The sequence below is a fragment of the Aethalodelphis obliquidens genome, unplaced genomic scaffold, assembly GCF_003676395.1.
Source record: "Aethalodelphis obliquidens isolate GAN/ISIS:26980383/991018 unplaced genomic scaffold, ASM367639v1 scaffold24, whole genome shotgun sequence".
Classification (NCBI taxonomy): domain Eukaryota; kingdom Metazoa; phylum Chordata; class Mammalia; order Artiodactyla; family Delphinidae; genus Aethalodelphis; species Aethalodelphis obliquidens.
In genome coordinates this window covers 16,097,884-16,125,406 of record NW_020837968.1, presented here as the reverse complement: position 1 = coordinate 16,125,406, position 27,523 = coordinate 16,097,884, and the positions used below count along the sequence as shown (strand labels likewise).

At 36.9% G+C, this 27,523-nt stretch overlaps 1 protein-coding gene across 6 annotated transcripts in view; it reads left to right on the top strand.

Annotated features, from left to right (window-relative positions):
* The window catches only part of TAF1A (TATA-box binding protein associated factor, RNA polymerase I subunit A), a 37,010-nt gene that overhangs the window by 5,719 nt on the left and 3,768 nt on the right, over nucleotides 1-27,523 (top strand). For 5 of the 6 annotated variants that reach the window (XM_027122240.1, XM_027122239.1, XM_027122237.1 and 2 more), the window contains 7 exons: nucleotides 4,326-4,439; nucleotides 9,586-9,784; nucleotides 15,032-15,162; nucleotides 15,941-16,099; nucleotides 22,553-22,619; nucleotides 23,726-23,849; nucleotides 25,360-25,514. In XM_027122240.1, coding sequence (XP_026978041.1) covers nucleotides 4,326-4,439; nucleotides 9,586-9,784; nucleotides 15,032-15,162; nucleotides 15,941-16,099; nucleotides 22,553-22,619; nucleotides 23,726-23,849; nucleotides 25,360-25,514 — 949 coding nt within the window. The remainder of the gene's footprint in view (nucleotides 1-4,325; nucleotides 4,440-9,585; nucleotides 9,785-15,031; nucleotides 15,163-15,940; nucleotides 16,100-22,552; nucleotides 22,620-23,725; nucleotides 23,850-25,359; nucleotides 25,515-27,523) is intronic. The other variant, XM_027122243.1, reaches the window with a different exon arrangement.

Below are 27,523 nucleotides of genomic sequence, written 5' to 3'. Positions count from 1 at the left end.
CTGGAAGATAGGACAGAATCCTGGGAGTTTTCTGCCTTTTGAACTTCACCCAGAATAGCTTTTGCTATTGATTGATTTTACTAAAAGCTACTAAAAGTGGTTTTGGGTAGAGAGTTTGTATGAGGACGTTTTTTTGCACACTTCTTTTTCCTATTATCATTTTAAAGGAGACAAAAATAGTTTTAAATCTGAATTTTCAGATTCCCCAATACTCATTCATTTAAATAATTCTTTCCCTGTGTCCTTATTTTCCCCTTTCTGTAGGACGTTCCCCATCTTCAAGCAAACATGTTGTTATTTCTCCCATTTAGCATCATCTCTGGACCCCTACTTCTTCCACAGGCTGTGCCCCATTTCTCCATTCTGCCTTTCAGCAAAACTCCTTGAGAGAGTTGTGTGTACCCGTCCATTCCAAACCCTTTCCAGTTAGACTACCCACCAGCCATCACCATTTTTACCAAGTTGCTTTGTCAAGGTCAACAGTGATCTCCATGTTGCTGAATCCAGTGGCAGATTCTCAGTGCTCATCTAACTTGATCTGTCAGCAATATTAAACATAGTAGATCATTCCCTCCTGTGTGACATAGCTTCTTTGTCTGGCTTCCAGGATGCAGTACTCTCAGTTTTTTCTCCTACCTCACTGGCCATTCCTCAGTCTCCTTTTCTGATTGCTCCTCTTCTCCTTTGCTTTCTGACATGGGACTACCCACGAACTCTAACCCTTAGTTGTTATCGTTATCTGAACTCACTCTTGATGATCTCATTCAGTTTCATAGCCTTACATTCAGTCTGCATGCTGGTGATCCCCAATTGTGTATCTGGGGTCCTGACATCTCTCTTCAAGTCCATATTTCTGTATCCAACTGTCTTCTCAACGTCACCTCTTGATGTCTAATATCAGCTAGTAAGGTATGTCATATCATAGTAACATATCTAAACTAGCTCTTCTGATATTCCCTGTCCAGCCTAATTTTCCTCATCTCAGATGACATTTCCTTTATGTATCTAATTGCGAGGGCCAAACTCTGGGGTGTTTTTTCTTTTATACCCCATATCCAAACCATCAGAAAACCCTGTTAGCTCTACTTTGAAAGCACGCTCCCTGCATTCTGAGTACTTCTCACCTCCTCCATTGCTGCGCCTGGCCTCAAGTCCCTCTCACCTCACTTAGATGACTTCTTGCCCTCCCCCACCCCCGCAGTCTATTTTAAGCATAACCAGACTGATCCTTTTTTTAAAAAAAAAAAACTGGTTTTATTGAGATATATTAACACACCATACAACTTGCCCATTTAAATTGAACAGTTCAGTTCAATTGCACAGAGATGTGCAACCATTACGGCAATCTAAATTTAGAACAGTTTTTGTCTTGCCCAGAAGATACCCTATACCCACTTGTAGTTGCTCCTTTCAATCCCCAGCCCCTGGCAACCACTTAATCTACTTTCTATTCTGGACATTTCATATAAATGGAATCGTATAGCATATGGCTTTTTGTGAATGAATTCTTTCACTGAACATAATGTTTTCGAGCCTTTCCATATTGTAGCATATTAGTACATCATTTCTTTTTATTGCAAAATAATATTCCAGTGTATGGCTTTATCTCATTTTATGTATCAGTTCATCAGTTTTTAGACATTTGGGTAGTTTCCACTTTTGGTTACTATGAATAATGCTGCTTTGAACATTTATGTACAAGATTTTTTTTTTATGTACAAGTTTTTGTATGGATGTTTGTTGTAATTTCTCTTGGGTGTATACCTAGGAGTGGCATTGCTGGGGCATAAAATACATGTAACCTCTTAAGGAACCACTAGACTGTTTTCCAGAGTGACTGCACCATTTTACCTTCCCACCAGCCATATACGAGGGTCCCAACATCCCTACATCCTCACCAACCGTATTATTGTCTGTCTTCTTGATTTTAGCCATCATAGTGGTTGTGAAGTGGTATCTCATTGTAGCTTTGGTTGGCATTTTCCTACTGATTAATGATGCAGCACAGTCCTTTTTTTTTTTTTTGCGGTACGCGGGCTTCTCACTGTTGTGGCCTCTCCTGTTGCGGAGCACAGGCTCTGGACGCACAGGCTCAGCGGCCATGGCTCACGGGCCCAGCCGCTCCACGGCATGTGGGATCTTCCCAGACCGGAGCATGAACCCGTGTCCCCTGCATCGGCAGGCGGACTCTCAACCACTGTGCCACCAGGGAAGCCCAGCATAGTCCTTTTAAAACATAAGTCAAATCATGTCACTCCTCTGCTGAAAACACTGCAGTGTCTTCCCATTTCACTCAGAGTAAGAGCCAGAGTCCTTCTGATTGCCTGCAAGTTCTCTGTGCTCTGCCCACTCCCTTTCCCCCTTTGACCTCATCTCCTATTACTGTCCAACTTGGTTTTCCTTCTCCAATCTCACTGGCCTCCTTGCTCTTCCTTAAACAACCATACTCCTTCCTGATTGCCTTTGCCTTTGCTATTTCTTTTACCTAGGAAGGTCTTTCTTCAGATATCACTATGGTCACCCTCCTTCAAGTCACACCTTCAGTGGGCCCTACCTTGACTATTTAAAATTGTAACTGGGGCTTCCCTGGTGGTGCAGTGGTTAAGAATCCACCTGCCAATGCTGGGGACATGGGTTCGAGTCCTGGTCCGGGAAGATCCCACATGCCGTGGAGCAAGCCCATGTGCCACAACTACTGAGCCTGTGCTCCAGAGCCCGCGAGCCACTACTGAAACTCGCGTGCCTAGAGCCCGTGCTCCGCAACAAGAGAAGCCACCACGAGAAGCCTGCGCACCACAATGAAGAGAGCCACCGCTCACCGCAACTAGAGAAAGCCTGTGCGCAGGAACGAAGACCAATGCAGCCAAAAATAAATAAATAAATAAATAAATAAATAAATAAATAAATAAATAAAATAAAATTGCAACTGCACACCACCCCCCTTCACTTTCCAGCTGGCACTCCTGATCCCTTTATCCTGCTTCATTCTTTTCCCATAATACTTGCCAATTTAATTATTATATTTCTTGGTTATTGTCAGTCTCTCTACAATAGAATGTAAATTCCACAAGGGCAAGGATCTAGAACAGTGCCTGGCATATGTTGTTAAATTTATTCTGTAAAAGACAGTTTATCCACAAATAACTTCACATGAATATCTCAAGTAGCTTTTACTATTACAGTAACCATTGCATCAGTTAGATATTTAATAGAGCCAAAAAATATTAAAGAAAAAAATTTAACCATTGATTGAAAGTTTAGTAATGGACTAAAGTTATATAGATCTGTAAAACACTGGGCAAGTTACAGTCTCTTTTGGTCCAGAGTTTGTTTTACAAAATGAAAGAATTAAATCAGTGGTTTCCAGACACTTGTTTGGGCTCTGTTTAAATCACATAGGGCTTTTGTTTAAAATATAGATTCCTGTGCTGCACTCCAGTTCTACTGAACTGAAGTCTGAATCCCTAGAATATTTATTTTTAAGTGGTGTCCCAGGTAATTCTTACATACAACAAGGTTTAAGAACCACTGTGATAGGATAATCTCCACATTTTCTTTAAGCAGTTTAATCAAAATACTGCATTTTGGTGTTCTGTAAATGAAATCTTGGTCTTTCTGAGTTGGGGAGATGAGTATTACGATTACACAAAACAATCAGTATGTATGTTCAGAGAAAGAATTGATTTAAAATCCACTTAAATTTACTTTGAAGTCACTATTATTGAAGTACTTTAAATTGGGGTAAGAGAATAGACCATGCAAAAGAAGAGCTCCAAGTTCTGTCACCAAAGTTTTGGTGGTCTGGGGTGAAAATATTTTTATTAAAATTTGTCCATAGCTGATGAAAGTTCTTAAATTGGAGCTCTAAATATAGTCTAAATATAGTCAATAGTTGTAGATACTTGATAGGATCTCAAGAAACATCTAGTCCATAGCTCTCATTTGGTAGATAATAAAGATGAGGCTGAGAGCAGTGAAGAAGCCAATATTAATAGAACCCAAGTTTTCTGACATTAATATTCTTCCTGCTATACTAGTTAAAAATGTTATTTTAAATATGTATCTTAACTGCTTACCTTCTTTAGACTACTAACTACTATTATAGTTACCTGGTATTTTCACTTAATCAGCAGAAAAGATTTTTATCCCATAAGATATAATATTAGTTTCACTGGGTAAAGTACAGTAAAATGTTGACGGTAGTGGTGTCTAGAAAAAGGAACTATAGGTGGTTTTTTAACGCTGTAATCAGAAGAAAATAGCTTTCTTAGATATTGGTTAAGGCAAGGATTTTACAGTTTTGTTAGTAATTTCTGTTTTGACAGATTATTTGGAGGCTTGGAAGTGAAATTCTTTATTATCATCCCAAAAGCAGTGTGGAGACTTTCAATACCTTTGCTGACCGGATGAAAAATATTGGTGTCATGAATTACTTGAAGGTGAGTATATAGGTTTTGTGAATTTACATCTGGGGCATTCATTTCTAAAAATTGCTTGTCTCAGTGATGAGGTAGGTAATGTAAAAAGCATGAGAAACGGGGTAAGACACCTGGGTCAATAAGAGAAGCTGAAAGAAAGCAGCATCTTGAGAACCATTTACTTTTCCATTTCCTGTTGCCTACCACGTTGTCTGAGTGAAAGTATCTTCTCTTTGTGTATCTCTGGCTGCCAGAGTCAGTCCTTCAGAGGTGGCAGTTGTGCTTCATTATGATGATGGGCCAAATTCTAATATGTTTACTTAAGTCAGTTGAGATCTCTGAGAATTGATGCTTTTGGAAAAGGGAAACAGCTAAACAAATTGGGAATTTGAATACTTGAGAAAAAAATTGTTTCCAGCTTTGTTGAGATATAATTGACATATATCATGTAAGTTTAAGGTGTAAAATGTGATGATTTGATGCATGGATATATTGCCAAATGTTTACCATAATGAGGTTAGTTAATGCCTCCATCCCCTCACATAACTACCATTTTGTCGTTGTTGTTATGGTGAGAATGTTAAAGCTGTATCCTCATAGCAGTTTTCAAGTTAACAATGCTATAGTCACCATGCTGTACATTAGAGCCTCAAACTTACTCATCTTATGATTGAAAGTTTGTGTCCTTTGACCAACATTTCTCCATTTCTCCACCCCTCAGCCTGTGGCCAGCATTTTACTCTCTTTCTATGGGTCGGATGTTTGTAGATTCCACTTAAAAGTGAGATCATACAATATTACAATTTTCTGTCTGACTTATTTCACTAAGCATAATGCCCTCAGAGCCCATCCATGTAGTCACAAATGGCAATATTTCATTCTTTTGTGTGGCTGAATAATATTCCATCGTGTGTGTGTGTGTGCGTGTGTGTGTATGTGTGTATGTATGTGTGTGTGTGTAACATTTTCCTTATCCATTCTTCCATCAGTGCTCACTTAGATTGCTTCCATGTCTGGGCTTTTGTGAATAGTGCTGCAGTGAACATGGGAGTGCAGATATCTTGTCGAGATAGTGATTTCACCTTTGGATATATATGCAAAAGTGGATTGCTGACTCATATGGTAGATCTATTTTTAATTTGTTTGAGGAACCTCCATACCATTCTGCATAGTGGCTGGACCACTTTACATCCTGAAGAGAATGTACACCAGCAGTATACAAAGGTTCCTGTTTATCCACATCCTCACCAACACTTGTTATCTCTTGTCTTTTTGATGCTAGCCATTCTGACAGGTGTGAGGTGATGTCTCATTGTAGTTTTGATTTGTGTTTCCCTGACAGTGATGTTGAGCACCTTTTCATGTGCTTGTTGGCCATTTGTGTATCTTCTTTGGAAAAATGTCTATTCAAGTCCTCTGCCCATTTTTAATTGTAATGTGTTTTTTGTTGTGTTTGCTATTGAGTTGTATGAATTCTTTATATATTTTGGGTATTAACCCCTTATCAGATACTTGATTTGCAAATATTCTCTCCTATTCAGTAGGCTGCATTTTCATTTTGTTGATGGTTTCCTTTGCTGTGCAGAAGCTTTTTAGTTTGATGTAGTCCCACTTGTTTATTTTTGCTTTTATTGCTTGTGCTTTTGGTGTCACACCCTAAAAAATCATTGCCAAGACCAATATCAAGGAATTTTTTTCTCTATTTTCTTCTAAGAGTTTTATAGTTTCAGATCTTACCTTTAAGTCCTTAATCCATTTTGAGTTAATTTTTGTGAGTGGTGTAAGTTAGGGATCCAGTTTCATTCTTTTGCATGTAAATATCTAGTTTTCCCAACAACATTCATTGAAGAGACTGTCCTTTGCCCTTTGAGTATTCTTGGCTTCCTTGTCAAATATTAGTTGACGATATATGGATGGGTTTATTTCTGGACTCCCAGTTCTGTTCCACTTGTCTGATGTGTCTGTTTTTATGCCAGTACCATCCTGTTTTGGTTACTGTAGCTTGGTAATATAGATTGAAATCAGGAAATGTGATACCTGTAGCTTTGTTCTTTCTCAAGGTTGTTTTGGCTATTCAGGGTCTTTGTGGTTCCATACAAATTGTAGGATTATTTTTTTCTATTTTTGTAAAAAATGCCGTTGGTATTTTGATAGGGATTGCATTGAATCTACAGATTGCTTTAGGTAGTAAGGACATTTTCACAATATTGACTCTTCTGATCCATGTGTGAAAATGTTTCAATGTTTCTAATGTTTAGGTGGAACTTTCTCCTTTAATAAAAGCTTTATCCCAAAGAATTGACACACTCCAAAATGTTATGACATGTCCCTCTCTCTGGTATATATGAGACTAAAAGCACTTTCTCAATAAAATTTTTAAATGCTTTGCTTTTTAATTTTTTTTCAGTGCCTCCAAACAAAGTTTTATTGGAACATTGCCACACCCATTCATCTCCATATTGTCAGTAGCTGCTTTTAGTAGGACAATGGCAGAGTTGTGATAGAGACCATATGGCCTGCAAAGCCTACAATATTTACCCTCTGGTTTTTTGTTTTTACTTTTCCTATTTTCCAAATATTTTTAAATTGCTGTAAAATACGTATAACATAAAATGTGGTATTCTAACCATTTTTAAGTGTGTAATTCAGTGGCATTAATTACATTCACATTGTTGTGTAACCCTCACTAGTATTTCCAAAATTTTGCATCACCCCAAATAGAAACTCTGTACCCATTAAGCAATAACTCCTCATTCCCTCCTCCTCCCAGGCCCTGGTAACCTCCGATCTGTTTTCTGTGTCTATGCATTTGCCTATTCTAGGTATTTCGTATAAGTGGAATTGTATAATATATGTCCTTTTATGTTCTGCTGTTTCGCTTAGCATAATGTTTTCAAGATTTATCCATGTGTTGGCATGTATCAGACTTTATCCCTTTCTGTGGCTTAATACAATATAATGTTCTATTGTATATATCTGTGAAATTTTGTTTATCCTTTCATCTCTTGTTTGGTTGTTTCCACCTTTTGGCTATTGTGAATAACACTGCAGTGAACATTGGCGTGCAAGTATCTGTTTGAGTTCCTGCTTTCAATTCCTTTGGATATATACCTAGGACTAGAACTGCTGGATCATATTTTTTGTCATATATACAAATACATATATTATATATATATATATATATATTATATATATATATAAAGTATGTATGAACATATAATTCTGTGTTTAATTTTTTTAGGACCCACCAAAATGTTTCCCATAGTGGCTGTAGCATTTTATATTCCCACTGCTCTCTAATTTTGAAAAATGATTTTACCTAGTTTAGGATTCTTTTCAGATTTTATTAATTTAGGAAAAATTTTTTGCTTCTCTTATGTGCCATGTTCTCCCTTATGATCTTATTTTCTGGTAGACCACATACATTACAAGTAGAAACTAAATGGAGGCAGCATATGGTTCTACTTTAGGAAGAATTTTGTAAGTGAACAATTGGAAAAAGGGAATAGTCTGCCTTGGTGTTGTGTGCTCCCATTTTCTTCTTTCAGGGAGAAACTGGATAGCCATTTGATTGGGGAGGGAAGGTAGAGTTTTAAGTAAATTATTGGCTAGATCCTTTTAAGCTCATGGAATCTACTCAGTTGAAGTAAAGAAACCTGAGAGGAACCTTATTTCATACTCTGGAGTCTGAGGGTGGTAGTTAGGATAGGCAATAAAACATGTTTTGCTGTTAACAATTTTAAAAACACTTGCTGCTGTTTTCCAGACAATGTGCTAGCCGTGGTTCTTGCAGTAGGGGGAGACAGGCATGTAAATGGAATAAATGGTTATGGGTGCCATAGTAGAAGTGTACTGTACAGGGAGAAGACAAAGTGGAAAATGGTCGGCTCTCTGGAATTTTGGAAAGGGCTGGGATTGAATGAATAGGGGAGTCGGAAAAGAAAGAAGTGAGGCTTGAGATGAGTCTGATAAAGCTAGTGGGTATTCACAGTGCATACTGCGGGAAGGAGTAGTCTAGCATGGCAGGAGATAATAAAGAGTTTAATAGCTCTGTGTCTAATGCTTTAGTTACTCTAAAAATCATGTGGGTAGAAGCCAGGGGAAGCTGAACTCTGTGTGCCATTTCTAAGGAGCTTAGATTTTTATTCTATAGGCAATGGGAACTGTTGAAGGATTTTACACAAATGACTAATGAGATTTCCTTGGCGGTCACGTGGAAGATGGATTAGCGGGGGCAGGATTAGAGACACCAGTGGAGAAATTATTACAGTAGTTTAAGATGAAGGTTTGAACTCTGACTCTGTTCAGATGATTAACTGTACTTCCCATTATTCTCCTCCTTAACGTCCTCCCTATTTGTATTACTCGTTCTTTGTGTAATTATTCTTTTTTTTTAATTGAAGTATAGTTGCTGTATAATACTGTGTAAGTTACAGGTGTACAGTATAGTGATTTACAATTTTTAAAGCTTATACTCCATTTACAGTTATTGTAAAATATTGGCTATATTCCCTGTGTTGTACAATGTATCCTTGTAGCTTATTTTACACATATTAGTTTGTACCTCTTATTAAGATTACCACACCTATATTGCCCCTCCCTTCTGTGTGGAATTATTCTTATTGCTTCTCCTGTATCAGGCATACACTTTCCATTTGAACCAGTGCCATTCTTCAACACCCCTTATTAAGATGTTTTCTCTGAGTTTATAGAACATGTATAAAATAATTTATTGTCTGCTATGGGGTAAACTAGGTATTAGGTGGTATACAAATATATCATCTCACTTAATCCCCTTAATGCCCTTCAAAAGGGTTAATAATAATTCTTCCATATAAAAGAGGAGACTCACAAAGGGTGAGAGTAACTTACTCAGGTTTATGTAGCTTTAAAGTAGCATTTGAGCCTGGACTCTGTCTTCAACGTCCCTGTTCTTTTCACACTGCCTTCTGTTTGTAAGTTTATATAATTTAGTTCTCATTTACATAATGATAATTTTTCATTTGTCTTTCTGTTAGATTGAAATTTTTGATAATGAGGACAATATTGCTCCAACATTTGTGTCCTACCAAGGTCTTAGCCTGAATGTATCATATATTTACTGAGCTTTTTGACTAAGGGTTATCTAATGACCTATATGACGGTGGGCTTTTTCTTATTATTGCAGATCTCCTTACAACATGCATTATACCTTCTGCATCATGGTATGCTTGAGGATGCGAACAGAAATCTCAGCCAGGCAGAGACATGGCGATACGGTGAAAAGTCGTCTTCTCAGGAAGTGTTAATCAACCTTATTCAGGCCTATAAAGGGCTTTTGCAGTATTATATTTGGTCTAAAAAGAAGATGGAATTGTCTCAGCTTGGTGAGTGAATATGAGTAATAAGTAGTAAGACTGACTCAGAGGGACAGAAGGGGTCTGGAGGAGTAATCTAATTCCCCTACTTCCAAGCTTGGCTTTATCCAGATAGTACAGAGAACAGACATTTCTGTGGATGTAAAATTCTTGATCATCCTTTATAAAATTTCTGATATTTAAAAAAACTTTTCAGACATCAATTAGGTGATATATAGATTGAGTTCATGACCATTTTAGATTCACTGCTTTCTTAAACATGATTTCTACGATAGGTTACAAATTTTCTTCAGCAGGCATTATTGCATATAAGAAGCATTATTTCCTGTGTGTTTACAGTGGAGTTTAGTTTGTTTCATAATGTTGTTTCTTAAGAAAATACGTTTAAAGAGTAGGGCAAGATAATGTTGTTTCACTTCTGTATAAAGGTCAGAACAGACAGTTTTCTTTCTTTACTGACCACCCCAAAAATTGACTATGTGTTCTTCTCAAACTGACTTTCCGTGGTGATGTCATCCTCTCCTGTCCCTAAATTTCTGTTCTTTGGAGCTGTGTGATCATTCTCTGTACTTTTTTTCCCTTGTATAGTTTTTCTCCATAACTCCTCTAGGAATGACCCCTTCCTTTCTATTTTCACATCCTCCACCCAAGTCTCAGTTCTGACATTTATCACGTCATTTGTGTTAAGCAGTGTTTCCTTACTGTCCTTATGTGATAGTATTTCCTTGGTCTCTGGGCATGTGGGCTCACTAATCTCAAAATTCCCTTCCTGTTTCCCATCTTTTTTTTTTTTATTTTTTTGCGGTACGCGGGCCTCTCACTGTTGTGGCCTCTCCCGTTGCGGAGCACAGGCTCCGGATGTGCAGGCTCAGCGGCCATGGCTCACGGGCCCAGCCGCTCCGCGGCATGTGGGACCTTCCCGGACCGGGGCATGAACCCATGTCCCCTGCATTGGCAGGTGGACTCTCAACCACTGCACCACCAGGGAAGCCCCTGTTTCCCATCTTTGATCTCCCCCAAGACACTTCTGAAATGCTGTCTTCATCATGATAATATTGTGAGGCCTTTGTGCATTCTCCTCCTCTAGAATGCCATCTGCCCTTCAAGACTCATTAGACCCCGCCTTCTTTTACCTTAAGTCTAACATATCAGCTGCATGTTCAGCCTATATCATTTGACTCTTCACCTCTTGCTTTTTAGTCATTCTAAGATTTTTCATGTGTGTTTTTTGTTGTATCTCCCTGTCTAGACTCATCAGTCTTTTGAGGTCATATATCTGTCCTCTGTTTCTTTTGCTAACCTTGCCATAATGCCTGCCGTAAAGGCTTGCTGATACTGATTTAGGTAAGTTTTAAAGTCAGTATTTACTTTTCTTCTTACACTTTAAGTAGAACTCAAGCAAATATATGATGATTAAAGCAGTTGGAATGTGGCATTTACACCATCACTCCCATGGATAGATAATTCAGTACCTTCTGCAGCTGACACTCTTCTGTAGCAACAAGAGATAAAGATGGCGCTCTTTAGATGGTCTTTAACCTCATGTGTCTGTTTAATGAGAAAAAAAAGTTAGGACTAGTTCTGTATAACCAACTCATAAGAATGGAACATGTGAATGTATGCTCAGAGCTGGTTTGGGATTTTTCCTTGCTGCTGTGGCCTGTGCGCATTGGCTTTGATGCACTTGGTGGCTGGGAATCCCCTTCCATGGTAAATCCATACCTAACTTGTACTTACTCAGGGATCTTAACCACTTTTTTGGATATCATTTCATACCTACTTTCCTGTTACCACTTCATTTCCAGGCTCATATTGATATTTGTTCAATTGACCCACTGGGAAGAGAATACCAATCCCTGTTTGGGGGTGGGGGCTACTTTTTTGGCCAGAAAGTGGCACTGGTACCAAAAAGTGTTTTGTGCTTCTATCAGCTGTTGCTTTCGAAAGACTGATTCTCTTTTTAAACCTTTAAGATGGTGAAATATATCCTGAAACAGTGTGTAAAACAAATGTCTGGTAGCATGGATAATTATAAAGCAAACATCCATGTAACTACACCCAGATTAAGGATCACAACATTGCTGACCCCCTAAAAGTTCCCCATGTGTGCCTAATCACACCTCCTCCCAGTGTCTCAAGAAGACTGTCCTGACTTTAAGGGTAATTACTCTCTTGTTTTCTTTAAATACTTTTACCACTCAAGTATGTATCTGTAATTTAGTTTTGCCTATATCTCAGTGTCATATTTCGATTCACACTGTATATATTCTTTTGGGGCCTTGCATATTTTGTTCAGCATTTAACATGTGTTCATATAGTTGAATTAGCTCTAGTTTGTTCATTTTTATTGTTGTAAAACCATACATTGTATGATATTCATGCAGTTTATTTATTCCTTCTATATATTGATGGCCATTTAGGTTGTTAATAGTTTGGGGCTATTATAATTAATGCTGCTTTGAAATTCTTGGGCATGTGTAGTGATACACATATGTGTGTATTTCTAGGAGTAGAATTGTTGTCACAGAGTATGTGTGTCTTCAGCTTTACTGTATAATAGGCTGAACTCTTTCCAAAGTGGTTACCAATTCATATTCCACTAGTAGTCTGATTTGGGCTTTCTTTTGTCTGTCTTCTCCTCATTATTTGTTATTGTCAGAGTTTTCATGTCACCCAATTTATTGGGTGTGGTAATCATGTTTTTTTAAGAACAACAGCTTTATTAAGAATTGAGATCTGACTCTTAATATGATTCACCCACTTAAAGTATAAATTCAGTGGTTTGTGGAATATTCATAGTTGTGCATCCATTACCACAATCAATTTTAGAACACTTTTATCACCCCAGAAAGAAACGCTGTAGCCATTAGCAGTAACTCTCGACTCTTCCCAGTTCCTCCTGTCCTAGGCAACCACTAAACTACTTTCTGTCTCTAGAGATCTATCTATTCTGGACAGTTCATACAATGGAGTCCTAAAATATGTAGGACTGACTTCTTTGTTACTGACTTCTTTCACTTAGCCTTATGTTTTTAAAGGTTCACCCACATTGTAGCATGTAATGGCACTTCATTCCTTTTTATTTATTTTATTTATTAATATTCCATTGTATAGATATACCACATTTATGTATCCATTATCGGGTGATGGACATTTGGGTTGTTCTCCGCTTTTTGGCTATTTTGAATAACGTTGCTGTGAACTTTTGAGGGACCTCTGGACTGTTTTCTTTCCAAAGCAGCTGTGCCATTTTCCATTCCTACCAGCAGTGTATGAGGAGGGTACTAATTTCTCCATGTCCTTCCCAACACTTGCCATTATCTGTCTTTGATATAGCTGTCCTGCTGGGTGTGAAGTAGTATCTTGTGGTTTTGATTTGCATTTCCCTAGAGGCTAATAATGTTGAGCATCTTTTCATGTGCTTGTGGGCCATTTGTATATCTTCTTTGGAGAAATTTGCATTCAGATCCTTTTCTCCTATTTTAATTGAATTACTTATTATTATTGAGTTGTAAGAGTTCTTTATATATTCTAGGTACAAGTCCCTTTTCAGATAGGTGTAGGATTTGGAAGTGTTTTTTTTTTCTATTCTGTGGGTTATCTTTTTTACTTTCTTAGGTGTTTTTTGAGTCACAAAAGGTTTTAATTTTGATGAAGTTGTTTGTTTTTTCTTTTGTTGCTTGTGCTTTTGTTGTCGCATCCAAGAAGCCTTGCCTACTCCAAGGTCACGAAGATTTAGACATGTTTTCTTCTGAGAGTTATATAGTTTTACAGTTGTTTTCTAATTCATTTTGAGTTAATTTTTTTATATCACGTGAGGTAAATAGGGGTTCAACTTTATCTTGCATGTGGGTATTCAGTTGTTCCAGCATATTTATTGAAAAGGCTATTATTTTCCCACTGAATTGTCTTGGTACCCTTATCAAAAATCAGTTGCCCATATATGAAGTTTTATTTGTGGACTCTAAATTTTCTTCCATTGATCTATATATATCCATACTTATGCCCATATCACAGTCTTAATTACTGTAGCTTTATAGTAACTTTTGAGGTCACAGTGTGAATCCTCCAAATTTGTTCTTCTTTTTAAAGATTGTTTTGGCTATTCCTGGTCCCTTGCATTTCCATATGGATTATAGGATCAGCTTGTCATTTATGCAAACAAGCCAGCTGGGACTTTGATAAGAATTGCATTAAAGCTATAGATTAATTTAATAAATCTTCCAACCCATGAACACAGGATGTCTTTTCCATTTATTTAGGTCTTCTTTAATTTCCTTGAACAATACTACTTTTCAGACTATAATTTTATGTCTCTTTTGTAAAATTCATACCTAAGTAGTTTATCGTTTTTGATGCTATTGTAAATGACATTATTTTCCTAATTTCATTTTTGGATTGTTCATTGCAGGTGTATAGATATACAATTGACTATTGTGCGTTGATTTTATATTATGCAACTTTCAACTCATTTATTAGTTATAATAAGTTTTTAATGTATTCTTAGGATTTTCCATGTACAAGATCATGTCATCTGCAAGTAGAGATAGTTTTACTTCTTCCTTTCCAATCTGGACATTGTATTGTTTTCTTGTTGAATTGCCCTGCCTAGAACCTCCATTATAATGTTGAATAAAAGTTGCAAGAGAGGACATTCTCTCTTGCATGCAGTCATTCACCATCAATTCTGATATTAGTTGTGGGTTTTTCATAAGATGCCCTTTATCAGATTGAAGAACTTCCTTCTTTTCCTAGATGTTCAGTGTGTCTATCATGAAAGGTTATTGAATTTTGCCAAATGCTTTTTCTGCAACAATTGAGATGGTTATGAGGTTTTTGTCATTATTCTGTTGATTTGGAATATTGTATTAATTGATTTCAGATGTTAAACAACCTTGCATTCCTGGAATAGATCCCACTTTATGTGTTGCTAGATTCAGTTTGCTAGTATCTTGTTGAGAATTTTTGCATCTATACTTATAAGAGATATTGGTCTGTAATTTTCCTGTGTTGTCTTTGTCTGGTTTTGGTATCAGGGTGATTCTGATCTCATAGATCAGTTGCGAAGTGTTTTCTCTCTGTCCTTTTTTAGGGGGAGAGTTTGTGATGAATTAGTACTATACTTGAAGTGATTGTTAGAATTCACTAGTGAAGCCAATCAGGGTCTGAGCTTTTCTTGTGGGTAGGTTACCGAGTACTGATTCTGCAGAAGTCCTCAGTACTGAATACTTTAAAAAATCTTTTGTCTTTGGACAGATGAGGATGATTATGCTTACAACACAGCGTCCCAGAATATGCTCAACCACAGCTGGAAGACATCTATAAACCTTTGTGCATTGATTCAGATTCCTGGAGTTTGGGACCCTTTTGTGAAGAGTTATGTAGAGGTAAGTAAACTTTTCATAAGGTTTTATTAGTTTCATTTTGTTATAAGCTTAATCTTTATTGATCAGAAAGGAACTAATGGAAAAAATTGTTTAAAAATTAAAAGAATATGATGCTTCTTTTTGGTCTGAATGAGTTTTGTTTATTTTACCAATATACTGTAAACGTTACTGTGTTTATTTTCACCATTGGATAATGTGTCATGGCCAAATACAGTAGTCCCTCAGTATCCATGGATGCTGAAGTTCCTTGCTTTTTGAAAGTTTCATTAGTGCTAAAGTGATAATTATGCTGTCCGAAGATAATCTCTGAAACCGTATGCTAGTGAATCTGGAAATTCCTGTGTCAGGACGGGAAGGAATGAAAGGAAAGGAATTATAATTCCTTATGCACTCCTTTTGTGGCTAAAGTTATGTAGGGCACTGAGGTTAGTTGCATCGTATGGTCTTTTTTTGGTCCTAATGTGCCCTACTTTGAAGACTTTATTTCTCATAGGAACACTTCTTATGTTGAAGTTGCTGCATTTTTCAGTAACGAAATATGATAAGGGAAAAATGGGAAACCATGTAGGCCTTTTTTATGATCTTCTGTGTTCTATGGAGGTTGTAACATATGCTGTTGGAAGCAAAAACTGGCATCACTATTGTTCCCTATATAGTAAATGCTGTTTTTCAGTTGTATGACTTTTTTTGTGCTTATCAATAAAGTTAAGTTGTACATGATATTTCATATAGCTATCTTACAGAATTTAGCTAAGATATCATGACTTATTTTATATAGATGCTGGAATTCTATGGGGATCAAGATGGAGCCCGAGAGGTGCTTACCAATTACGCCTATGATGAAAAGTTCCCATCAAATCCAAATGCTCATATCTACTTATACAACTTTTTAAAGAGAGAGAAGGCACCAAGAGAGAAACTGATAAGTGTGCTTAAGGTAGAGAATTTTTATGTCAGTGTTTGAACAGGGTTGGGGATCTACTTTAAGACATTCTTAGGTCACTGCTTCCCAACTTTCATGTTGTAACATCCAGAGAAAATGACAGTGTATGTATGGCACACGGAGGTAAAGACAGGAGGCTGCAGCCTCCCGGCAGACCCCCCATCACTACCATTCCCCCATCTTCTGCCCAAGTGAGACGGAGGGGAGAGGATCAATATTTCAGAAACTGTTTTGTCACCCTGGTTGGAAAGTTCTGCATTGCTTTTTTTTAGGAAATCATCTTTATTGAAATTTAACTTACATACAATAAAACAGGTATTTTAAATGTACACTGGGATGCATTTTTACAAATATATGCATCCATGTAACACCATAATAATTAAGATATTGAACATTTCCATCACCCTAGAAAGTCCCTCATTTCCCTTTGCAGCCAAGCCGCCCATGTACTCTTGGCCCCAGGCAGTCACTGATCTGTTTTCTGTCACTATAGATTAGTTTTATCTCTTCTAGAATTTCATATAAATGAAATCTGACAGTATGTACTCTTTTTTTTTTTTTTCTTTAGGTCTGGATTTTCTTGCTCAGTAGAATGTTTTTGAGATTTATCCATATTATTGTATCAGTAATTTGTTCCTTATTACTGCTGAGTATTATTCCATTTTTATACATTCACTTCTTGATGGACATTTGGGTTATTTTCACTCTTTGGCTATTATGAATACCACTGTGAACATTCATGTACAAGTTTTTGTGTGCACATATATTTTCATTTTTCTTTGGTAGTTACCTAAGAGTGGAATTGCTGGAAGGTATATGTTTAACTTAAGAAACTGCACAACTGTTTTCTGAGGAGACTATACCGTTGACATTCCCACCATCAAAGTATGAAAGTTCAGTTTCTCTTATTTGTCTTATTGATTTGGAAGTTTTTTTATATAATCTGGGTACAAGTCCTTTGTCAGGTATATGGATGGTAAATATGTTCTCCCAGTCTGTGGCTTGCCTTTTTGTTTTCTTTACAGTATCTTTCAAAGAGCAGAAATTTCTAATTTTGATTAAGTACAATTTACTCATTTTTCTTTTACAGTTAGTATTTTTTGTCTAAGAAATCTTTGCCTACTCCAAGATAATGAAGATTCTCTTCTGTGTTTTGTTTTCGAGAAGTGTTACAGTTTTATGGTTAGGTCTGGGACAGGTTTTGAGCTAATTTTTTTGTGTAGTGTGAGGTAAGGGTCGTTGAAAAGACTATCCTTTACCTGTTGAATTACACTGGTAACTTGGTTGAAAATCAATTGACCATGCATATAGACTCTATTGTGTTCTAGTGATGTGTATTTCCATTCGTATACCAATACCACACATCCTGACTATGGTAGCTTTACAGCGAGTCTTGGAATCATGTCATGGAAGTCATACAAATTTGTCCTTTTTCAAAATTGCTTTTAGCTTCTCTAGGTCTTTTGACTTTTCATGTACATTTTAAAATCAGTTTGTCAGTTGCTACAAAAAATATCTTGTTGGGATTTTGAATCTGTAGATCAATTTTGAGAGAATAGACATCTTAGTAATACTGAGATTTCCAAACTGTGAACATGGTATGTCTCTCCATTAATTTAGGTATTTTATTTCTCTCTGAAATGTTTTGTAGTTTTTAGTGTATATATTTTGTTAAATTTACCCCTAAGTCTTTCAAGTTTGGGATTGTTACTGTATATGGTATTCCTTAAAATTTCTTTTTATTGTGGTAAAATATATGTAATATGAAATTTACCATTTTAACCATTTTCAAGTGCACATTTTTTCTTTTTTTTTGGCCGCGCTATTTGGCATCTGGGATCTTAGTTCCCTGATCAGGAATTGAACCTGTGCCCCCTGCATTGGAAGCTTGAAGTCTGAACCACTGAACCACCAGGGAAGTCCCTCAAGTGCACATTTTAATGGCATTACCATTAAGTACATGCACAATTTTGTGCAACCATCACCACTGTCTACTTCCTGAACTTTTTCATCATCACAAACAGAAACTCTGTATCCATTAAACAATAGGCTCCCCCAACCCCTAGTAACCTCTATTCTACTTTTTTTAAAAAATATATTGAAGTATAATCGATTTACAATACTGTGTTAGTTTCAGGCATACAGCAACCTCTATTCTACTTTCTGTCTCTTTATAAATTTGCTCGTTCTAGGAACCTCATCTAAGTGGAATCATACAGTATTTGTCCTTTTATGTCTTGCTTATTTCATAATGTTTTCAAGATTCATCCATGTTATAACATGTATCAGAATTTCCTTCCTTTTTAAGCCTGAATAATATTCTATTATATATATATATATTATACAAATATATTCCACATTTTATTTATCCATTCATCTCTTGGTAGACATTTGGGTTGTTTTCAGTTTTTGGCTCTTGTGGATGACTCCACTATGAGCATTGGTGTACAGTATGTGTCTGAGTCCCTGCTTTCAGTTATTATAAGTATATACCTAGGAGTGGAATTGCTGGATCATATGATACTTCTTTGTTTAACCTTTTGAGGAACCATCAAGCTGTCTCCATAGCAGCTGTACCATTTTACATTCCCACCAGCAGTGCATGAGGGTTTAAATTTCTCCACATCCTCACCAACACTTCGTTACTTTTCTTTTTTAAGAAGTTGATAATAGATCTCCTGAGGTGTACGAAGCGGTATCTCATTTTTATTTTGATTTGCATTTTCCTGAGGGTAGTGACGTTGAGCATCTTTTCATGTGCTTAGTGGTTATTTGTGTACCTTCTTTGGAGAAATGTCTGTTTACATCCCTTTTTTGAACTAGGTGTTTCAGTTTTTTGTTATTGAATTTAGGAGTTCTTTATATATTTCATGGTCAGTTTCTAATCATATTTTAGAGGAAAAAGAAAGGTCCTTTTCAGCCTATACAAATGACTGAGAAAAATCCTTTTCTACCAGTCTTCCTTTTAAAAAGCCAATTAGCTCTAATCTGTACTTGTATAGTCATCAAAATTGACATTATCAAACCTTCAGATGTGGAAACTGTACATTTTATAAAGTTTTCAACAGGCTTTGTTTTACTGCATAATACTTAAAAAAATGTTTTTAAGGAAAATCTGGTTTATTCTTGATTCAAGGCACTTTACATTTTCTTAACAGCTTTTTTGAGATAGAATTTACATAACATAAAATTCACTGTTTTAAATGCACAATCCAATTTTTTTAGTATATGTACAGTGTTGTGCAACCATTATCATAATCTATTATAGAACATTTAATGACCCCCCCCAAAGAAATACTGTGCCCATTAGCCCACACCTACCCTCTCCACCCAAACCCTAGGTAACCACTAATCTGTTTTGTGTCTCTATAGATTTGTCTATTCTGGACATTTCATATAAATGGAGTCATACAATATGTGGCCTTTTGTGAATGGTTTCTTTCACTTAGCATATTTTTAAGTTCATCCATGTTGTAGCATGTGTCAGTACTTCATTCCTTTTTATGTCTCAATATTATTCCACTGTATGAATATACAACATTTGTTTATCCATTAACCAATTGATAGACATTTGGGTTGTTTTTACTTTTCAGCTATTATGAATAATACTTCTGTTAACTTTTGTGTAAAACTTTTTGTGGGACATACGTTTTCAATTCTCTTGGGTATACATACCTTGAAGCTGAATCACCAGAATATGCTAACTTTGTGTTTCACTTTGTGAGGAATTGCCAAGCTGTTTTGCCAAGGAGCTGCACAACTTTACGTTCTCCCCAGCAATGTATGAGGGTTCTAACTACTCCACATCCTTGCTCATATTTGTTACTGTATTATTATTATGGCCATCCTAGTAGATGGGAAGTAGTATCTTACTGTGGTTTTGATTTGCATTTCCCTAATGACTAATGATGTTGACCAACTTTTCATGTGCTAATGGGCGATTCGTTTATGTTCTTTGGAGAAATATTCCTTTGCCCATTGTTTAATTGGGTTGCTTACCTTTTTGTTGTTGACATGTAAGAGTTCTTTATATATATAAAGAACTGGGTACTAGACCCTTCTGGGTACTAGACCCTTATCAGGTATATGATCTGCAACTATTTTCTGTTTTCTCCCTTTTTGTGGGTTATCTTTATCTTTCTTCATAATGGGTTTTTTTTGGCTGAGTGGTGCGGCTTGTGGGATTTTAGTTCCCCCACGAGGGATTGAACCCAGGCCCTCGGCAGTGAAAGTGCCGAGTCCTAACCACTGGACCACCAGGGAGTTCCCTTAATAGTGTTCTTTGAAGCACAAAAATGATTCATTTTGATAAAGTCCAATTTACTGTTCTTCCTTTGGTTGCTTGTGCTTTAGTTGTGTCATATCTACGAAACTATTGCCTAATCTAAGGTAACACATATTTACATCTAGGTTTTCTTCACAGTTTTATAATTTTAGTTTTTACCTTTAGGTCTTTGATCCATTTTGAGTTAATATTTGTATGTGGTGTGATGTAGTGGTCTAGTTTCATTCTTTTGCCATGTGGATATCCAGTTGTCCCAGCACTGTTTGTTGAAAGGAATTTTCTTACTCCCATTGAATTGTCTTGGCACCATTGTCAAAATCAATTGATCATGGATATATATGGTTTATTTCTGGACACTGAATTCTGTTCCATTGATTTATATGTCTATCTTAATATCAGTACCACAGTCTTACTTGCAAACTGCGTAATATACTTTTAAAGTTGCTATTTTAATTTTACTCTTCAAGATTTCTCTTTACCCATTTGTGCAAGAAAATACTAAGGACAGTTACAACAAAAGCAAGATGCTGAACTTCACTCAGGTTGTCATTCATTAATGGTGTTCTGAAAAGACTTTAAAAAAATGGAATAGAAAATAACTGTATTCAACACTTATCTTCAAGACAAGATAGATTTAGAGAAATTCTGGTTTTCCTTTTGAAAAATACAGTATTTGAAATTAACTCAATAAATGGGTTTAAATAGATTGAACATAGCAGAAGAGAGAATTAATGAACTGTGTAGAAAATCAGGCTAAAGAAGGAAGAGCAAAAAGGATAAAAAGTAAAGAAAAGAGTGTACAAAGGACTTGGTGAAAGGTCTGAACTACTTGTAATTGGAGCCCAGGGAAAGGAGAGAGAATGGGATTCAAAGGCAAACAAACAGGCAAAGACAATAATGAGTCAATGGCTAAGAATTTTACAAAACTGATGAAAGACTTCCAGAGTTCTGATAGTGTTCTATCTTTTGATCTGGGTGCTGATTATGTGAGTGTGTATAACTTGTGAAAGTTTATTGAATGGCACACTCATGATTTGTGTACCTTTCTAGTACATATGTTATATTTCAATAAAATATTTTTTAAAAATCTAAGTGAATTGAACCATATACAAAATTCCCTAAATCAAAAAAGAAAATGTGATTTTGTAAAAACTGAGCTTTAATAATACTCTCTGATATTGGTATATTGATCATGTTGTTTGATCTCTAATTTAAAAACTATTAAGAGAAATTAACAAATTTACTTTTCATTTTGTGGGAAATTATTTCAGTGTAAGGTTAAATTACCTCAGCAGCAGACAGAATAAATTCATCTCTAATATTAAATGTGTTTAAGTGAGAAATATACTTTCAATCCTATTTTTTGCATATTCATAAAAATTGTCCATCCTATTTTTAGAAAGAAAAACCTTTAACTTGTCCCTATTGTGTAAAAAGATTGTAAAAATATTGACTTGAATACTCTTAATGTACTGTGTTCCTGAACACAATCTTCCAAAATAACTAGCCTTGCCTTTTTTGGGTTTTGTTTTGTATATTCTGTGACCTTTTGTGATCAATAAATATTAAATATTTTTCCTATGTGATATTGATTCTCTTTTTATTTTTTTCCTCAGTCCTGGCTACTGAAAAGAAATTAAGTTTTTAAGTGTGGTAAACAGTATAAGTATAGAGAAAATAAAATGTCTCCATCTATCCACATCCCCCCACCCTCCCAACCAACTATCTTGTTATTAGGAGGGATTTTTTTTTTTTTTAAATAGCTTTACGTAGAACACCTTTCTATACCATAATTGAACTGGATAAAAGCAAAGTATCTTTTGGGCTTCCCTGGTGGCGCAGTGGTTGAGAGTCCGCCTGCCAATGCAGGGGACACGGGTGCGTGCCCCGGTCAGGGAAGATCTCACATGCCGTGTAGCGGCTGGGCCCGTGAGCCATGGCCGCTGAGCCTGCGCGTCTGGAGCCTGTGCTCCGCAACGGGAGAGGCCACAACAGTGAGAGGCCCGCGTACCGCAAGAAAAAAAAAAAGCAAAGTGTCTTTTAAATCCTTGATTCCTTTACCAAGGGCATATTAGATAGTAAGAACTTTATTTGAAAGTAAGCTGAAATTAGAGAAACGCCTTTCGAATGTGTAAAAATTACAAGATTATCTTTTCTTCCAGATTTTGTATCAGATTGTACCATCTCATAAACTGATGTTAGAATTCCATAGATTACTGAGAAAATCAGGTAAGTAGTTTGTTTTAAATCTCTTTGTGCAGACAAGCTGTAGACTGGGGCTCAGCAGACTGTGGCTATGGGCCAGAACCACCTCTTGCCTGTTTTTTTTTTTTTTTAATATTTCTATCTTTCTTCCTTGCTTCCTTCCTTTCTTTTCTTTCTTTCTTTCTGCATTGGGTCTTCGTTGCTGCACCCGGGCCTTCTCTAGTTATGGCAAGTAGGGACTACTCTTGGTTGCAGTGCGTGGGCTTCTCATTGTGGTGGCTTCTCTTGTTGCGGAGCATGGGCTCTAGGTGCACGGACTTCAGTAGTTGTGGTGCACAGGCTCTAGAGCGCAGGCTCAGTAGTTGTGGTGCACAGGTTTAGTTGCTCCGTGGCATGTGTGATCTTCCTGGAACAGGGGTAGCACCTGTGTCCCCTGCATTGGCAGGCGAATTCTTAATCACTGCACCACCAGGGAAGTTCCCTCTTGCCTGTTTCCATAAATCAAGTTCTTTTGGAGCACAGCCATGTCCATTTATTTATATACAAAAATATAAAAGCAGTCTATGGCTGCTTTTGCCCTATGACAGTAGTGTTGAGTAGTTATGACAGCCTGTAAGGCTTGCAAAACTTAAATGTGTCTGGCCCTTTACAGAAAAAGTGTGCTAACCTCTGCTATAGAATTTAGGCAATGGTTGCAAAAGAAAAACGGCTTCAATTTATATGATTCAGCTCATCTTAATCTTTACTGGGATTCACCTCAGTATAGAAAAGAACATAATTCTTCATAGGAAATCCGCTTGCTAAGTCCAGTAGGTACTGGGACTACCTTGGTTCTTCTCGTAATAGAAGAGAACATATATAAAATGCCCAAATAGGGCCGGTACCTTAAGTAATGTTCTCAGTAGTATAAACCCATATAGAGGTCAGACTCACCACCCTGCCTTCATTAATGTGGACTAAATTATCAAATTCTTCAGATTCATCACAGGAGAGTATGATCATAATGAATTGTTTTAAACTGTTAACTTAGAAGGCTTATGATTCAGTGATACTTTATCAGTGGAATATAATCTTTTAGCTTTGTGCTCTTCAGTGCTTTCTGTAAACTCTAACTGTTGTGACCATTGCAGAAAACGAAGAACACCATAAACTGGGGTTGGAGGTATTATTTGGAGTCTTAGATTTTGCTGGATGCACTAAAAATATAACTGCTTGGAAATATTTGGCAAAATATCTCAGACAGACTTTAATGGGGTAAGTAAGAAACATACAGTGTTTATTACTGGATCAGCATAAATAATGTTTTATAATATTTTAGCTAATACAGTTCTTTGTTTATGTTTTTGGGTATCTTGAACTGTGTCTTCAGCTGTTTTCTTCTGAGTACGTCAGAAGAACAGGAAATAGGAAGTCACAAGTAAAACATACAAAAATTCTATCCAGATTTTTTGTGCTATCAAAATGGGTAATAGCCCTTACCACTACTCTGCTAAGAGCTAAGTTTGTGCTTTCTAATTGGAAATAGGGACCAGAAGGGGTCACCTCCACTCTTCACTAGATTCTTTGTAAAGCTGTTTGTGTCATCAACTTGTAAGATCACATGGGAAGCAGCTTTTCTCCCAACAGTTCTCAGTCATTTTCAGTGGGTTTTTTTAGAACCTCATAAAATCGTCACGGTTATTCATTCAGCAAATATTTATTAAGTCCCTTGTGAGCTGGGTATCTAAAGCTATCCCTCTGATCAAAATAATCATCAGTGCCACATTCTGAGTAAAAGAAAAGGAGTGGCCCTTGTCATTTTTACCTTGTGTGTGAGAGAATAAAAGATATCACAAAAATTAAATTTCATTGATTTATTATATCCATTTTAGTTGCTTAGGAAATTCATTATCAGTGGGAACTTGCTTCAGGCTTCAGACCTGACTTGACCTTAGAACAGTCTTGATTAGGAAGTATTTTTGGTGTGATATGTTGATGTACTCCCTGTAAACCACTTTCCAAATCTAAAGCACTGTACAAACCCTTACTAACCCCAAGGTTCTTGAAGGCAGAGAAATGTGCTGCTCACTTTTTAAACCTCTAGAAGTTTTGCCACAGGGGCAAATAGGTACTAAATAAGTCTTTGCTCTATTAAATTATTGAGGAGTACTTAGCAGTGCCTGGGTTCAACTGTCAAACCTATGTGTTCCTGTGTTTGTGGAATAATGCCATCTCAATTTGGATAGTAATTCTTTGTAGCATATAATTTTAGAGTAAGGTTTTAAAGTAACTTTTAAGAAATAAATAACAATAGCTAACATTTGTTGAAAATGTACTTTGTACCAGACAGCATGCAAAGAGCTTTATATGACACTTGCTATACTATGGACCAGTTTAATCCTAATAACAGTGCTGTGAGAGGGGCACCATTAATATCCTCAAGCAAATAGAGGCTCAGAAAGATTAAGCAACGTGCCGAAGATCACATAGATAGTAGATGGAAGATCTGGGATTTGAATCTGAGATTTTGACCTTAGAGTCTATGCTGTTAACTGCTGTGCTGTACTGAACTGGCTCTTTCATTAAATGGAAAATGGGACGTGGAGATCAAAGAGGACAAAAAAGGATTTGCTTTCATGCGTGTGCTATGCCATGGCTATACTTGGAAGCTAGTTTGGAAACATCTTCCTTGTCATCTTTCCACAGACCCTACTTAAGTTCAGATTCTGACACTATAGGTCTGTCTCCATCACTGACCTTCCCTTTTGACACTTTTCTTTTCCAGGAGGCATCTTGCCTGGGTTCAAGAAGAGTGGAACTCCAGGAAAAACTGGTGGCCAAGCTTTCACTTCAGCTACTTTCGGGCAAAAAGTGATTGGAAGGAAGATAAAGCTTTAGCTTGTGAGAAAGCCTTAGTAGCTGGGTTATTGTTAGGAAAAGGTACATGTTTTGTTTTCTTTTTAATCTAGCCATAGCTTTCAGGTGATTTTGAAATTACAAAGTGTGACCATTCATTCATATTAGAGTTTACCTAAACAGTATCTAAGGGTATTATATGATGGAAAAATAACTGCTGAGTGGAAAAATGAATACTGAATTCGGGCCAGGTGATCTGCTTGTAGGGAATTTCCATGGATTAGAAACAGTGATTTCATATTGTTGATCGTCATTGGTTTTTATGCTCTAACTTGAGTATCTTTAGGGGCCATTAAGATAAAGGATGCACCGTTTTCACAGCAAATGACCATTTGGCTGTGCTGTAGAGAAAGTTTACTGAGATTATCTACTATATGAGACATAGAAAAATATTCTTTATTGACCTCATTTTTTTATGACAGCTTTATGTTATTTATATTTACTTACCTGTTGCTGTAAGGATGAGACATTTTCTTCCCTTCAGAAAAGAAAAAAAAAATACCTCCTATTAACTTACTTAAAAGTCCTCTTAAAAGAAAGGGAAATTGGTCTTTTCTTTGGGGAATATCTTGACTGTTAAAACTCTTACCTGCTTTGTACCACTGAAATATAGAAAGGTAGCCAGTACTGAAATGAGACTGCCACAGAACGTGTCCAGAGGTGAAGAAAGTGACCTCACAGTGGCCATGAGTAAGCACTATGTGGCCAGAGAGTTTAAAGTATCCTAAAGAGATTCTTCAGGTCGGTTTAGATATAATTTGTATTGATTTGGAATTAGTATTCTCAGTTAATGTTTCAGATGGTTACTTAGATTAGTAAAATACTGATTTTATGGGAGGAAAAGGATTAGCAAACATGAAAGTAGTTTTTAAAATTTCTCTCTGATGTACTGATGACAAGAAACAAATGTGATTTGGACTGTGACTTTCTACTTTATGAGTGTAGAGGTTCCTGGTACAGATATCAAAAGGTACCTGTGTTTGAGTTGGGTCGGGAGACCTGGGTTAACTTCCAATTCTGTCCCTTACTTGCCATGTCACTTAGGTCAAGCAGTCAACCTTTGGGATCCTTCTGTTTGAGATGGGCAGTGTAACACCTGCCCTATTTGCGTACAGGATTGTTATGCATCACACAAACATCACATCAAAGTGCTTTATACATTCTGAGGTATCCTGCGAATATCAGGCATAAAATGTCTGAGAATGGACTCACCTTTTCTTCTTTCAGGGTGTTAGTATGGGGGTTGAGTCAGTCTATTGGGAGTTGTGCTGGGTTTTGTTCTTGATCTGGTTACCCTCAGTACATCCTGGGATTCGAATTTTAGTCGTGGCCTCCCTTTGCTTTGAGCTTGGAGTAGGGTACGGTGGCTGCCCTTCCTCCCATGCTCTGCTCAAGGTGAACCAGGCCCATTTCTCCTTGGAGGGGCCTTTCCTCCCAACAGTTCAGGCTGCTTGGCTGCCCTGTGACTTTAGCTTGGTGGGCTTGAAGTTAGGAATTGTAGTTTATTTGGCTTTTTCTCTGTGTTAGATTGGTAGCAGAGTTTTTTCCAGTTTTCTGTATTCTAGACTGAAGCAGAAATCTGTGTACAAAGTATTTTGTTTTTGCTAAAGTGGTAGATGTGTTTAGAAACACAAATTATTATATAACACCACACACGCCACTGCTTCCCAGCTCATAAAATATTAGCAGTTCTCACCTTACTATTTTCAGGGATAATAAAATTGTTGCTCTAGGGCTTCCCTGGTGGCGCAGTGGTTGAGAGTCTGCCTGCCGATGCAGGGGACATGGGTTCGTGCCCCGGTCCGGGAGGATCCCACATGCCACAGAGCGGCTGGGCCCGTGAGCCATGGCCACTGAGCCTGCGCGTCCGGAGCCTGTGCTCCGCAGTGGGAGAGGCCGCAACAGTGAGAGGCCCACGTACCGCAAAAAAAAAAAAAAAAAAAAAATTGTTACTCTAGGTACAATATATATTCTAGCAAGTTCCCAGAGAATATGAATAAATGCAAACTGACACTGTAATAAAATTAATTTTT